Source organism: Urocampus carinirostris, chromosome 7 (assembly GCF_059441175.1).
Source record: "Urocampus carinirostris isolate Australia breed hairy pipefish chromosome 7, RoL_Ucar_1.0, whole genome shotgun sequence".
NCBI classification, from domain to species: domain Eukaryota; kingdom Metazoa; phylum Chordata; class Actinopteri; order Syngnathiformes; family Syngnathidae; genus Urocampus; species Urocampus carinirostris.
The window spans coordinates 13,358,858-13,372,807 of record NC_142355.1 but is presented as its reverse complement, the minus strand read 5'-3'; the positions used below and the strand labels follow the sequence as shown (position 1 = coordinate 13,372,807).

The 13,950-nt window shown below is 40.2% G+C and overlaps 1 protein-coding gene across 1 annotated transcript; it reads right to left on the bottom strand.

Annotated features, from left to right (window-relative positions):
- Window positions 1–6,314: 6,314 nt before the first annotated feature.
- Window positions 6,315–12,250, bottom strand: usb1 (U6 snRNA biogenesis 1). Its single transcript, XM_088339244.1, has 7 exons — window positions 11,912–12,250; window positions 10,423–10,562; window positions 7,523–7,706; window positions 7,200–7,253; window positions 6,988–7,093; window positions 6,822–6,902; window positions 6,315–6,731 (listed from the first exon to the last, which is right to left on the bottom strand). Exons 1-7 carry the CDS (start codon window positions 12,082–12,084, stop codon window positions 6,624–6,626), a joined length of 846 nt encoding a protein of 281 aa, XP_088195370.1. The 5' UTR covers window positions 12,085–12,250; the 3' UTR covers window positions 6,315–6,623.
- Between the last annotated feature and the right edge of the window lie 1,700 nt (window positions 12,251–13,950).

The following is a 13,950-nucleotide window of genomic DNA, read 5'->3' as shown; positions in this document are numbered from 1 at the left end:
TCGCTCAATGTCAGTGAAAATGAATCTTGTGAGGAGAATAGACGAAATCAGTTTGAACATTCAGCAACACGCAGACTATGGGACATTGAAAACAGAGCCAGTGAGAATACAGCTTAAAGACAATGCCCAGCCGTATGCTGTACATACTGCACGCCGGGTACCACTCCCGATGCTCCAGAAGGTAAAAGAAGAGCTAAAGAGAATGGAGAGTAATGGCATCATTGAGCCCGTGACACAACCTACTGAGTGGTGTGCACCTATGGTCCCTGTCTCAAAGAAGAACACAGACAAAGCTCGCATATGTGTTGATCTCAAAAGACTGAATGAATCTGTCAAAAGGGAGCGATACATCCTACCTACTGTGGATGAGATAACAGCCAAGCTAAGTGGAGCAACTGTTTTTTCATCACTCGATGCAGCCAGCGGGTTTTGGCAAATTCCACTGCATCCAGACAGCATCAAGCTCACAACCTTTATAACTCCATTTGGTCGGTACAGCTTCAAACGCTTGCCATTTGGAATTACTAGTGCACCTGAAATCTTCCAGAGGAAGATGATGGAGACTCTACAAGGGTTGGAAGGTGTAGAGGTCTTCATGGACGATATTTTGGTCTACGGGAGCAATATGGAGCAACACAACAGACGTCTCAACAAAGTGATGCATCGTATTCAGTCAGCTGGACTTAAACTGAATAAGGAGAAGTGCTCCATTAGGCAAAGCCAACTAAAGTTCCTGGGGCATCTCATCGACAAGTCAGGGATTCGACCTGATCCTGAGAAGGTTGCAGCAATTCGGAAAATGCCACCTCCAGTAAATGTCACTGAGCTAAAGCGAATCCTGGGAATGGTGACTTTCCTTGGCAGGTACATTCCCAACCTCTCCACTGTGGGGCAGCCGCTCCATGAGTTGCTGAAGGACAAGAATAACTGGACGTGGGGACATGCTCAACAGACAGCCTTTGAAAACATAAAGGAATTACTGACTACTGCACCGGTGCTGGCCTACTATGATGTCACCAAACCCACGGCAGTGTCAGCAGATGCTAGCAGTTTTGGCCTGGGGGGTGTGCTGTTACAACTTCATGGAGAACAGTGGAAACCAGTGGCATACTGCTCCAGACGACTATCTGATGCAGAAACACGTTATGCCCAGATAGAAAAGGAGTGTCTGGCAGGTGTGTGGGCATGTGAAAAGTTTGACAGATACCTAAATGGCCTTGAACGTTTCAGGTTAGTGACAGATCACAAGCCGTTGGTACCCCTTATCAACAATCAGAGCTTGGAAAATGTTCCTCTCAGATGTCAGCGTCTACTGATGAGGCTCATGAGATTCAGCGCGGTGGCCGAGTATGCACCAGGTAAAACTCTTGTGGTAGCAGACACACTGTCACGCAGCCCACTGACATGTAGTGAAGGGGATGTGGATACACACAGTGATGTAGCCTGCTATGTAGCCTCAGTAGTCGGGGGAATACCAGCTTCACCAAAGAGACTTGAAAACATTAGAAACGTCACTGCAACTGACACAGAGTTACAGCTTGTCAGTAAGCTTATCAGGTCAGGGTGGCCTGAACACATAAGTAGTGTCCCTTTGGGTGCGAGGGAGTTTACCAAAGTGAAGTCAGAGCTCTCCGTTGAAGGCGGCCTAGTCTTAAGAGGGTGCAGGATTGTCGTGCCACGTTCTATGAGAGCCGAAATTCTGGAGAAGCTACACCAGGGGCACCAAGGCCTGATCAAATGTAGAGAGAGAGCCAAAACATCAGTGTGGTGGCCAGGGCTGTCCAAGCAGTTAAAGGACACAGTGATGTCATGCCAAGTGTGTTTGGAAATGAGAAGGAAACAACAAAAGGAACCTCTTATCTCTACACCACTACCTGATAGACCATGGCAAAGAATTGCATTGGACCTGTGCGAACACAACCACCACAACTACCTGATAATATCAGATTACTACTCTCGATTCCTGGAAATACTGCACCTGTCCTCAACCACTAGTTCACACATAATTGAGAATCTTAAAACAGTGTTCGCTAGATTTGGGGTTGTCGACCAGGCAGTTAGCGATAACGGTCCACAATTTGCGAGTGCCGAGTTTCAGAACTTTGCAAAGGAGCTGGATTTTGAACATATAACATCCAGTCCTTATCATCCTCAAGGCAATGGACATGCCGAAAGAGCAGTACAGGTTGCTAAGAAAATCCTGAATCAAAAAGATCCATTGCTAGCCCTGATGATCTACAGATCCACTCCATGTTCCACCACGGGCTACAGCCCAGCTGAACTGCTAATGGGAAGGAGGATCAGGACGACAGTTCCAACCTTGGAGAAGAATCTCCTGCCCAGATGGCCCAGCAGGAAAACGGTAAAAGTGAACGACGCCAAGCAGAAAGCAGTGCAAGCTCATTACTTCAACCGCCGTCATGGAGCCAGACTCCTACCTGCTCTACAACCAGGAGCAACGGTCTACACCAGACTGGATCAAGAAAAGTCATGGTCTAGACCAGCTGTGGTCTCAGGAGAGGCTGCTACAAGTAGATCCTACAATATCACCACCCAAGACGGTGCTGTTCTACGGCGGAATCGTCGTCATCTCCTGACATCGTCAGCTATACGCCGCACTCAAGCATCACCTACAGAAAGTGATGAAGTGCAGTTACAGTCTACTATTCAAGAAGAGACTGTCCCTGCAGTCCAGGCTACATGTCCATCCGACACACCTCCACCAAGACAGATTGTGACAAGGTCTGGAAGGGTGTGTAAACCTGTTAACAGACTTGACCTGTGAATGAGTTAAAATTCATTATGGCCTTTGGGGAGAGGGGTTAAGAAATGGAAGAGACAACACACACAGGGGACTAATTGTTCTTGTTCGGATGATAATGCTGTGAAAAAAAAAGAAAAAAAGAAAAGAAAACATTGTCCCAGAAATGTGAGTTGTGACCAAATGTTATGATTGAAATGACATATTGTTTGCACATTGGATTGTAGTTGCAATTACTGCTTTGAATCCGAAAAAGTGACTTGAATGCCAATTTCATTTAGCAATGTGCAATTGACCGTTGATTGTTTGATTTTTTGTTAATAATCTTCCCTGTGGTAAGATAATGTCAGATCTACCGATTCTTGTTTTAGACAGCCTTGTGAGATGCTGCTATTTGTTTCTTTCAAAAGAAAAAAAAAAAGGGGAGATGTCATGTACGGTAATTGATTGTGCCTGCGCCGCAGACGCGTTATTACGACACACAGGAAGACCGCGTGGTATCTGGAGACATGTTTGTAAACTAGCAAAGACGCTATATCGTGTTCTGTAAATAAACAAGTTCATATTGGGTTTAAAGAGGACTCCGTCCATCTTTTACAACTGTTAGCAGATGTCATTATAGATTGCTATAATTGTCGCAGTACACAAGCGAATGCTGTTTTTGATCAAGTATTTATTTTTTCATTTTTGCTTAAGTCAGCCTTGCTTTGAGTAAATAGGTGCTGCGTAGGGTTAAATTTCGCTTCAGGGGAATTGCTGACATTATAAGGCACAGGTGTCAAACAGGCGACCCGCAGGCAGGATCAGGCCCGCTAGGGGATTGGATCCAGCCCGCGAGACAACGCTCAGAAAAGCGCAAGAGAAAGAGAGTTTTAGGTTGAAATAGGTCCACTTGATGTTGCCAAAGTCAGATGCCTCTCACAAACGCTGCACTTGTATCACTCTCTCTCTAATCTCTCTTTCTTTCTCCCTCTCTTCCTCCATTTTCTCTCACTCACTCTATCTCTCTCTCTTTCACTCTCTCTGTCTCTTTTTCTCTTTCTTTGTTCCTTTTTGTCTCTTTCTATGTCTTTTCACCTTCTTTTGCTCTCTCTTCATTTTTTCCTTTACTCTTTTTCTCTCTCTTGCTTACCCCTTCTGTCTTTCCCATTTCTCTCCTTCTCTCCTCTTTCTCTCTTTCTATTTCTCTTTGGATTTCATTCTTTCTCTTTCTTTCCCCCTCTCTCACTATTTCTGTTTTTATCTCTTGTTTCTCACGCTCTCTCTCTCCCTCTGTATCTCTCGCTTTTTTTCCCACCCTCTCTACCTTTCTCTCCCTATCTTTCTCTTATTTCTTTCTCTCTTGTTTTATTTCTCTCTAATCTACTAAACCGGCCACCGAGAGAATGTTTGTTCTATTGTGTGGCCCCCGAGCTTAAATGAGTTTGACACCCCTGTTATAAGGGGAGCGATTTGCTGAGGATGGACAGGTATGTGATGATTTGACACAAGTCGAATTCAGGGTAGAACAGTCACAGTATTCAGGGTAGGGAGGGTTACTTTAAAAAAGTATTACGATAGTTACTAGTTACCTGTTGAAAAATGTAGCCTGCTGCGTAATCCAAGTAGCAAACTTGATTACTTTCAATAATTTATGCATTACTCTAATGCTAAATTTGTTTAAAACATAACAACAAAAACAAACAGGAAATATAAATGTTTAAAATTAAAAGATCAATGTAACCTTGAAACAAAAATTGTTTTACTTGTACTGAAAGAATAATGCCAAGTGAAGGATTTCATGTTTTATACGATCAAATACAAATTACATTTAATGCAAAAGATATTCACTGAGTGGGCTTCAGGTCGCGCCGTTCCAAGTGCGGAGTGTTTTGGCCGGGGAATTTTGATAATAGAATTCTGACGCAGATGGCAGGCGATGTTTGGAGAACAAATCCCTGATGACGTGGAAACGCTTGGTCTTGTTTTGAGTTTCTTCAGACATCGAGAAGACGAGGTGGAGCCCACATGGGGAGTCTCTGGCCCGCCCCATGGGAGGAGCCGACACGCCAGCTTGGGAGAGAGACGTGGGTCGAGAGAAGATCGGAGAACGAGAGGGACAATCGAGAGAAAAGCCTCGACGAAGACGCGAGCGACAATAATTCGACTAATTCAATGGAATTCACTTAGTTTATTATTTAAGAAAATAAATCTGCCCCCGTGTGGAAATGCCGGTCTCTTGTCCGTCTTTTCACAAAAAGAAACGAGCATGCATTGTTAGGCGTAAGTTGTGTTTGGTTAATGGAGTCGGATAACTAATTTGAACAATTTGATAAACGATACATTTTATATTTATTTCCTAACACAAGAAAGGCCATTCATTCATTTATTCAAAAATAAATAGAAGCCAGAATCCTGTGGTTGATTTTAGTCCACAAAAGAAAGTGCTCAAATCTCAACCGTGTTTAAAAACCCCTTTCTTTCACATGGCAGACTAAGTGTTGAATCTCTAAACTTTCAGCAAATATTCCGAGGTGAGATATTGAACACAATAATGTGAATCCAGGCAGGTGCTTTTGCGTTTTGAGAACAGAACATTTGTCATTACAGTTTGAGTCTCATCTCATCTCATTAGCTGCACCGCTTATCCGCAGTAGGGTCGCGGGGGTGCTGGAGCCCATCCCAGCAATCATCGGGCAGTGGGCAGGCGACACCCTGAACCGGTTGCCAGCCAATCGCAGGGCACACGGGGACAGACAACTCACTCGCTCATTCACACCTAGGGACAATTTGGACCGGCCAATTCACCTGAAATGCACGTTTTTGGAATGTGGGAGGAAACCCACGCAAGCACAGGGAGAACATACAAACTCCGCACAGGAAGTCTGGAGCTGGATTTGAACCCACGCAGGAGGTTCCCATGACTTGAATCTCATTTCTGAAAATGTGATAATCTGTAAGAACAGTAGTTGTCCCAAGTATTGCAAGTACAGCATGTACGTTTATTTGAAATTGTATTTATCAAAAATATGTATTTGTTATCGTGATCAACACAACATATCAAGATCATCATAAAAGTTATTTCAGTGCAAAATTGATACAAATGCAAGTATGCATTCAATAACATACATATATACATACATACAGGGTTGGGTAGGGTTACTTTAACTTGATTACTTTCAATTACTTTTGGATTACTCCAATACCAAATATGCTAATAAAAGACAAAAGAAACTAAATATGAATAAAATGATGACTCACAACACGTGGTAAGCTTTCTCTCCTGACTTTGATCTCTTTGATCTCCGGCAAAAATAACATAAAATGCGACAGAAACAAAATGAAAATAAATCCAAACAGCTTGCCACCATCATTTTTGCCGTTCCATGTGTTCTGTTACTCCCCAAGCCTGCACAAAATTTAGTAATTTTATTCATATTTAGTTTCTTTTGTCTTTTATTAGCATATTTGGTATTGGAGTAATCCAAAAGTAATTGAAAGTAATCGAGTTAAAGTAACCCTACCCAACCCTGCATACATACATACATACATACATACATACAATGTATATATGCAATGAATATGTGACAGATAAAATGTTCATTGGGTACTTGCTTGACTAAAAATAATGCGCATCAGATGACATCATCACACATTGGCAAACATCAGTATTTTGGTAGGAAGAGTAAGCCTAGATTGTGTAGTGACTGGAGCAAGTAGCCTTTTAAATTCATTGTCCTGATTATGTATGCAAGTAAACCGTTAATTTGGCAAGCCTTCTTATGCAGTGTGCAAGTCATCATAATGTAGATTCACTGGTAGGGACCATAACCTGAACCACACCATGTGTTATGGAACCAAGCACAACAAAGTACATCCATTATTAGGAACTTAAAGTAAAACGGAAGGTTTTGTTTCCTGCGCGACAGCGCAACTCTGCACAGTCTATCCACAGATGATATTGTTCTCCATCATGGTTATCCACCAAATTCTGGGGAAAGATCAAGTAAACATTTTGAAAATTCTGGTTGAAAAAAATACTTTGTCGATTGATGTTCCGTTGCACTACGTTAAACCACACCTGAAGCTCATGAAGGCATTGTCTCAACTGCACAGTCGAGTCTCCAACACACCAAGCCAGACTCACATGGAATGACGGATCCTGCAGAGAATGGGAATCCCGAACTGGTCACAAGATCATTTCGAACGTACAAAAATGTGTGCTTTACATTGTGAGCCTTGGTAACCTGATAAAAAGTGTCCAGGTGAAATTCTGTCAGTGATGCGTCCACAATTCTGACCACATTCAATAAATGAGACTGCCCAGTAACGACTTCCATCCCTAAGAAGGTCCTGCACAGAAATCAGATGCACAGAAGTAAGCAGGTACTATTCATAATTCAGAGGCAGACCATCGAATATTGAGTGTATTTCCTGTCAATGAAAAGAAAAATCATACCTTGTCTTTTCAGCATTGCAGTAGACCTTCAATTTGGATGCCGAGCACACAAACCTGCAAAGAGAACACATTCATGGGCGTTATCTCAACTCTACACAACTCAAGACAAAAATCCCCCAAGTGTCAGAGTCTGTATTTTAGTTTTATCAGGAATTACATTATTGGGAGCTGATTTTGTTATTTTTCTGCTCGATGTTTCATTGTATGGTGTTCGAATTCACATTTGTTCCATTTTTACAAGGACATTTGTGATAGTTTAATGTATTTGGCAATAAAGTAAACATTTATTTTAAGTACACGTGTACTAAAGAGGCACAGGAAACCTTTTACAAGTGGCCAGGCCTGCCTTGAGCCCCTGTATGAAAGGCTGGATCCAGTGGTGTCTCAAGACTACTGTCTGGGACAGGCTTAGATGGAATTCTTCCTGTGGGGTCAAAACCACTCCAAACATAGCTGAGGTTGACACAAGCTTCTCCATCAATGCCCCGAAATCTTCTTCAGGTTTGCCTAATGGGACGAGAAGAAAAACATTAGACACATATTTGTTATGATAATCTCAATTTTTAAAATACATTATTATAAAGTGAGATCAAGAAACATTGTGTAGAGTCAAACACAAATCAAATCTGAGGAACAAGTGTTTACACCACTTTCCCAGAAATTCTGAAAAACAAGTGTCGGACAAATGGAAAAAACCTACAAAATCTTGAAGGAGGACGTCTTTTCTTCCTCGCATGTTCGTTTATCTGAGTTGTGGGACGAGACGGATGAAACTAACACTGGAGGCGAATCGTTACATTTTTACAGTTACACTTTCAATAAACAGAATATATTTCGGTCATGTGAGAACAGAACGAGTCAAAATGGCTTACGTTACTTTATATACCAAGAGGGCTATATGACAAAAACATATAATTTGTGGGGAAAAAAAAACTACTGAACACCAGCCTTTTGTCCAGATTGAATCTGTCAGGTGTTGTAAGTGCTGCAGAAGTACTGAAAAAGAAAACTCAAAAATTAAGTAAATAAAATCAATAAAGTAAAAGGAAAAATAATAATAGTGACATGTTTCACTCTAGGCAATGGGCAGATTCTTAAGGATAATATATATGATTTACTTATTGGGAATGTTTAATGTGTTCAAAGATTTACCCCCCTAAAAAAAAAACACATTTTTTGACAAAATTTGGAAAAGTGGGTTTACATTTTTGATTTGTTTGTCCGACTTATCTTTGTAAAAAAATCATTGCTCTTTCTTTTTTGTTTTGTATAAATCCAAATATAATATGATCTTTGGATAATGTGGTAGGAAAAGAGTATATTACATATTTGCAAGTGTATAGCATATATATTTTTTTGTTTATCATCAAGAGACACTTTTTTACTTTTTTATAATGTTCTGTTGTTTAGTGCACTATTTCTGAATCCGTCCAAAACTTTAATATTTGAATAAAGATTGTGAAATAATCATTGGTTGCAGCCCTACTCTATATGCAGAGACACATTTCTCCATAAAAATGAAAGAATAAATGTGAAGGGGGTAGGATTAAAAGAAAGAGATACGTGATTTAATATTATAAGTAATACTACAAATTAAACCCATTCCAACTTCAGAAATTCAGAAAACTGCACGCTTGACTGAAAATGTAGTGAGCCAGAAAAAAAATACTACTGGAGCGTAATAACAATCTATAACAAGAAGTCACAAAGGAGCCAATAACAACATCCAAAGGTTAATTTCTTGTCTGGCCTCAGAAGTAAATAGAAACCTAAAAGCCTAGTCTTCTACTATAAAACTAGGACAACTTACTGTGATTACTGTATTTTCCGCACTATAAGGCGCACCTAAAAGTCTTGATTTTTTTCAAAAGCTGACCATGCGCCTTATAATACAGTGCGCCTTATATATGGATCAATATTAAGTCGCAAAGTCTTGCAACTAATGCAAGCAGCCGCCGACTAGATTTCCCCCCGAAGGCGAAGTAGTCCGCGGTGTATGCTGGGATTTATATACCGGCGTTTCATTGGCTAACCAATGTGTCAATCATCATTTGAACCGATCACTATTGGTTAAAGTTATTCGGAGGTAAAGGGGTCGGATCCTTTTTATCATTTACAGGCTCGCATAGGCTAAAGGGGCAAAACAAAGCCTGCAATTGGCCGAAAAAGATGTGTCAATCATTATTTGAATCGATCACTATTGGCTAAAGTTATTCGGAGGTAAAGGGGGCGGATCCTTTTTATCATTTACAGGCTCGCATAGGCTAAAGGGGCAAAACAAAGCCTGCAATTGGCCGAAAAAGATGTGTCAATCATTATTTGAATCGATCACTATTGGCTAAAGTTATTCGGAGGTAAAGGGGGCGGATCCTTTTTATCATTTACAGGCTCACATGGGCTAAAGGGGCAAAACAAAGCCTGCAATTGGCCGAAAAAGATGAATGTGAATAGCAAGTGTGGTTGTCTACGGCATAGAGGAAACATGTTTTACCATTCTGTATTTGTAAATATTTTACTCTCCTGGATTTACTACACTCACGGATATAAGAGGACCATGGTTGCACATTATTATTGAACGCAACGACTTCGGTGAGCTACTCCGGCTATATATTTTCCCAGTATCTTGTTTCAGAATGATCTAGATGTTTCTGTGATGGGTCTTTTTTTAAATTAAACTCAATTCCAAGTGTTTATTGTCATTTGCACAGTAAAGTTGCGAGCGAAAAAGAAAATAGAATCTAAGGAATGGTTGGCATTTCTTGAATCCCAAGACTTTAACCTTCCGAATGATATTTGGAACGATGCATTTGAGTGACATCATACGGACACCGCATCCGCATGTGTCTACGACACGTATTTGCTTCTTTGCAAGCTTTCGGAATGTTAAGGGGGTAATAAGTTTGACTGAACTGAACTGACTGTTTTGTAGACGTTCCCATTGTAGCGCCTTATAATCCGGTGCGCCTTATGTATGGAAGATATAGGACCAAAAACTATTTTTTGGGGCTGCGCCCTATAGTGTGGAAAATACGGTAATTAAACAATTACCTAACTGATGGTTAGCTGAAAACGCCTCAATCGTAACCTCAGCTCATCAGTTAGTTTGTGCCCCTAAAAATCTAACATCTTTGGTTTACAAAGCCGGACATCAGCTAGTCAACTTTAGAATAGTTTAAAAGAACAAAATCCCATTTGGGTGGCTTATATACAGTCCAATACTTACAAGGAAAATACGCATAGGTTGCCCAGTTTCCTCTCTCGTGCTTGAATGAGCGGACACGACCATTATGCAAAGAGCTGTCCTCAGTCTCTGGCTTCTCATCTTCTAGAAACATATCCAGCAAACAAGCGGGTATTGGGAGCCTGCAGAGAACGACTCAGTTATTAATGATTATTGATGGCATGAAGTGGGCGGCACGGCGGATGAGTGGTTAGCACGCAGTGCAGAGGTAAAGAGGTTCAGGGTTCAAGTCCAGGTACCGCAACCTTCCCGAGGAGTTTGCATGTTCTCCCCGTGCTTGGATGGGTTTCCAAAAACATGCATGTCAGGTTAATTGTTGTGAATTTCCCTGCAGGGATGAATAAAGTATCTATCTATCTATCATCTATCTAATTGGCTGGTCCATTGGTGTGAAGGAGCGAGTGAGTTGTCTGTCTCTGTGCCCTGCAACTGGCTGGCAACCAGTTCAGGGTGTCCCCTGCCCACTGCCCGAATACAGCTAGGATGGGCTCCAGCACCCCCGTGACCCTACTCAGAATAAGCAGTGCAGATAATGGATGGGTGGCATGAAGGGACATGTCCATATCTGTCACCCTAGGTCAAAAGCTCCCCTTATTAATGATCGCTATTCCCTTTACTAAACAATAAATCGTTCAAACACAACATGGGACCTCTGTACTCACAGAAAAACATACCATGTAGAAAACCAAAATGATATTGGGAATCTATAATGAAGTTGTTGTCTGTTACCAGTGACTGAGAAGATCGGGATTAGAGCCAAAATGGGCAAGACAAATTAGGCCTAAAAAAATTGTCTTTTTTTAAATTCCGATTCAAGAATTCGGAAAGGAGTGCAACTAGGGGTAAAGCAGTGAAAAAATATGACAATTTATAATTATTTAATAGGTACTCGTAATACAAAATATAATGTCAAGTCAAGTCACATTTATTTGTATAGCCCTGAATCACAAAAAGTCTCTAAGGGCTGCACAGACCACCAATAAAATATCCCGTGATCTGACACCGACACGAGGGCAAGAAAACAAAACAAAAAAAAAAACATCAACATGAGGATCATTAATAAATCTTGAGAAGGGGTCGCAAATGAGAAAAACCCCTTCCAGGATGATAGGGCTGCAATGGATATTGCATGAAAAAAACGGATGAATGTTTTTGAAAGTCTTTTCAGAATTTAATGTTAAATTTTTGTGTTGGGTTTTCCACTTCAAATGCCCTCATCCCCGTCTTAAGTCAAATGTGGCCATTGGCTAAAAAACTTTGCCCAACTCTGTCCAGTAATCTGATTCAAATTCTATCTAATTAATATATCTTAAGCCAGCAAAAGCCTTGCCCGTCCCGATGGCACACCATTGTCTTAAAGACTCCTATAAATTAAGCATTTGGAATTTCGAATGTAGAGTATTTACGAGTAAACTAAACGTTGCTGTTCACTTCTTTAATAATCTCCGTGATCTGGCACTGCAATACGTACCTTGTAGGAGATGATTTCTCGAGTTTGGGTTTCTTTTTGATCGGACAATCATTGTCTTCAAAATCCTGCAGAAAATTCGCAGAAAAGGTTTCGTTTTGACTTAGAGTCCCGATTGCCTCCACACCACTAGTCTCATATTCTCCGTCAGAGCTGCTGCTGTAGTCGACTAACATCGCTGATCAAATTATCTCCAGACCCGTGAGGACAAATAAGAAAATGTCGCACGCGCTTTATCAGGAAATTGGCCACAATGTTAATGTATCAAAACCGATTGGGGCAAAGTTGCATGCCAAAGCCCATCACACATGTTGAAGTGCGCTTCCGATGTAAACAGAAGATTGGGCTGTGTTCTCACAAATTGTGTCCTCTCAAAACATTACCCCGACCGAGTTCCCATGTCAACTTGGTCATTGTGATTCCCCCCGCAGATACGTCATGCGTGCTATTGCAGCCCGCTAACTAGTGTGCCTATTTGGCGACCATATTGGTCGGGTCAACGTCCGAGTTAAGGCAATGTATGTCTTTAAAAAAAAAAAATCACAACTTGCTCAATTTACAACCAATTTTCCTGCAGGCAACTTTTTTTTTGTAAACACCGATGCGTGCTGTTATTACGTAAAATCATTCAAAGAACATAACAACGGAAAACTGTTTTTTTAATATAAAAAACGAACAATTTATAAAAACAAAAAAAATAAAAAAAATACAAAAGTTACAAACAACTACATTGAAAATTAACACATCATATGAAACTCATTGAAAAAAAAACATTTACAACTCAAAATCAGTGTAACAACGTGTGCAACTTTTTTTTTAAAACAATGTTTTATTTTTATTTTGTAAATGGGCTAAATGAATAACCATATACATACATACATACATACATACATATGTAAGACAATTATTATATATATATATATTTGTATATATATATATATATATATATATATATATATATATATATATATATATATATATATATATATATATATATGTTTTTATATATATATCGTTTGGCGCCAGCTGCTGCTGGTTCCCTGATTGGTTCCCCGCCCTATTCAAGCTCAGTCCTTTCACTCGCTCGTTGTCAGTCCGTCAGAGAACCACGTTTTGATTTCCCGTCCCGGCTAATGACCCATTTTTTGACGCCGACTACGTTCTGATCTCCCGTCCCGGCTAATGACTTGTTTTTCCGTCTAACTACGCTACAAACTCCCGCTCTGGAAGATCCACTCCCGCATTCGGAACACGCTCCGATCCCGTGGGTGGCTTGCTTCCCGCGTCCAGCGAGCACCGGATCGCGCTGCCTTTTTTACCCTTTCCCCTATAGTTCAATAAACTTGTGAGTAACGTTACGCATCTGGGTCCTCCTTCTGTTCTTGTTGTGACAATATATGTATAAAAACATTAAAAGAAAAAACGACTCCCCTGCAAAATCCTCCCCCCTCGCGTCAGCGCGCATTCTGCTGCGCTTCTGACAATAGCTTTATTGTTTTAATAAACTTATTATATAGAATACGATCGCTAACAGTCTGTTTGCAATTTACAATACAAGCATCAATGGTTGATATTGTGGTTTGGTTTACAAAATAGAAATTCCAACTATTTTTTTCTGCAAAAAATATATTTATTTACAAATGTAAAATTAAAGTGTTATTAATGGATATTTTAGTTATGCTGATAACAATTTCTCGGTTTTATTAATATTTTTTAAATTTTATTATTAAGAATATGTACAGAATTATATAACGAAACACGTGTACAATATAACATGTTAAACTACATAAATAAACAGATATGGTGTAAGATGTTTTTGTATTTTGTAAGGGAAAATACGACAGTACATATGGGCATGGAGCCGTGGAGCTATGTTGATGTTGGTGTGGAGGGAAAAGAAACACTCTTTACATTTTTGACAAATAATAATCATCAACAAAAATATAACACTAAACGTTCTAAACTTAACTTACACAACAAAATGTATGAACACATCTTAACTGCACTAAATTAACATAAATTGCATACACAGCATGAAATGA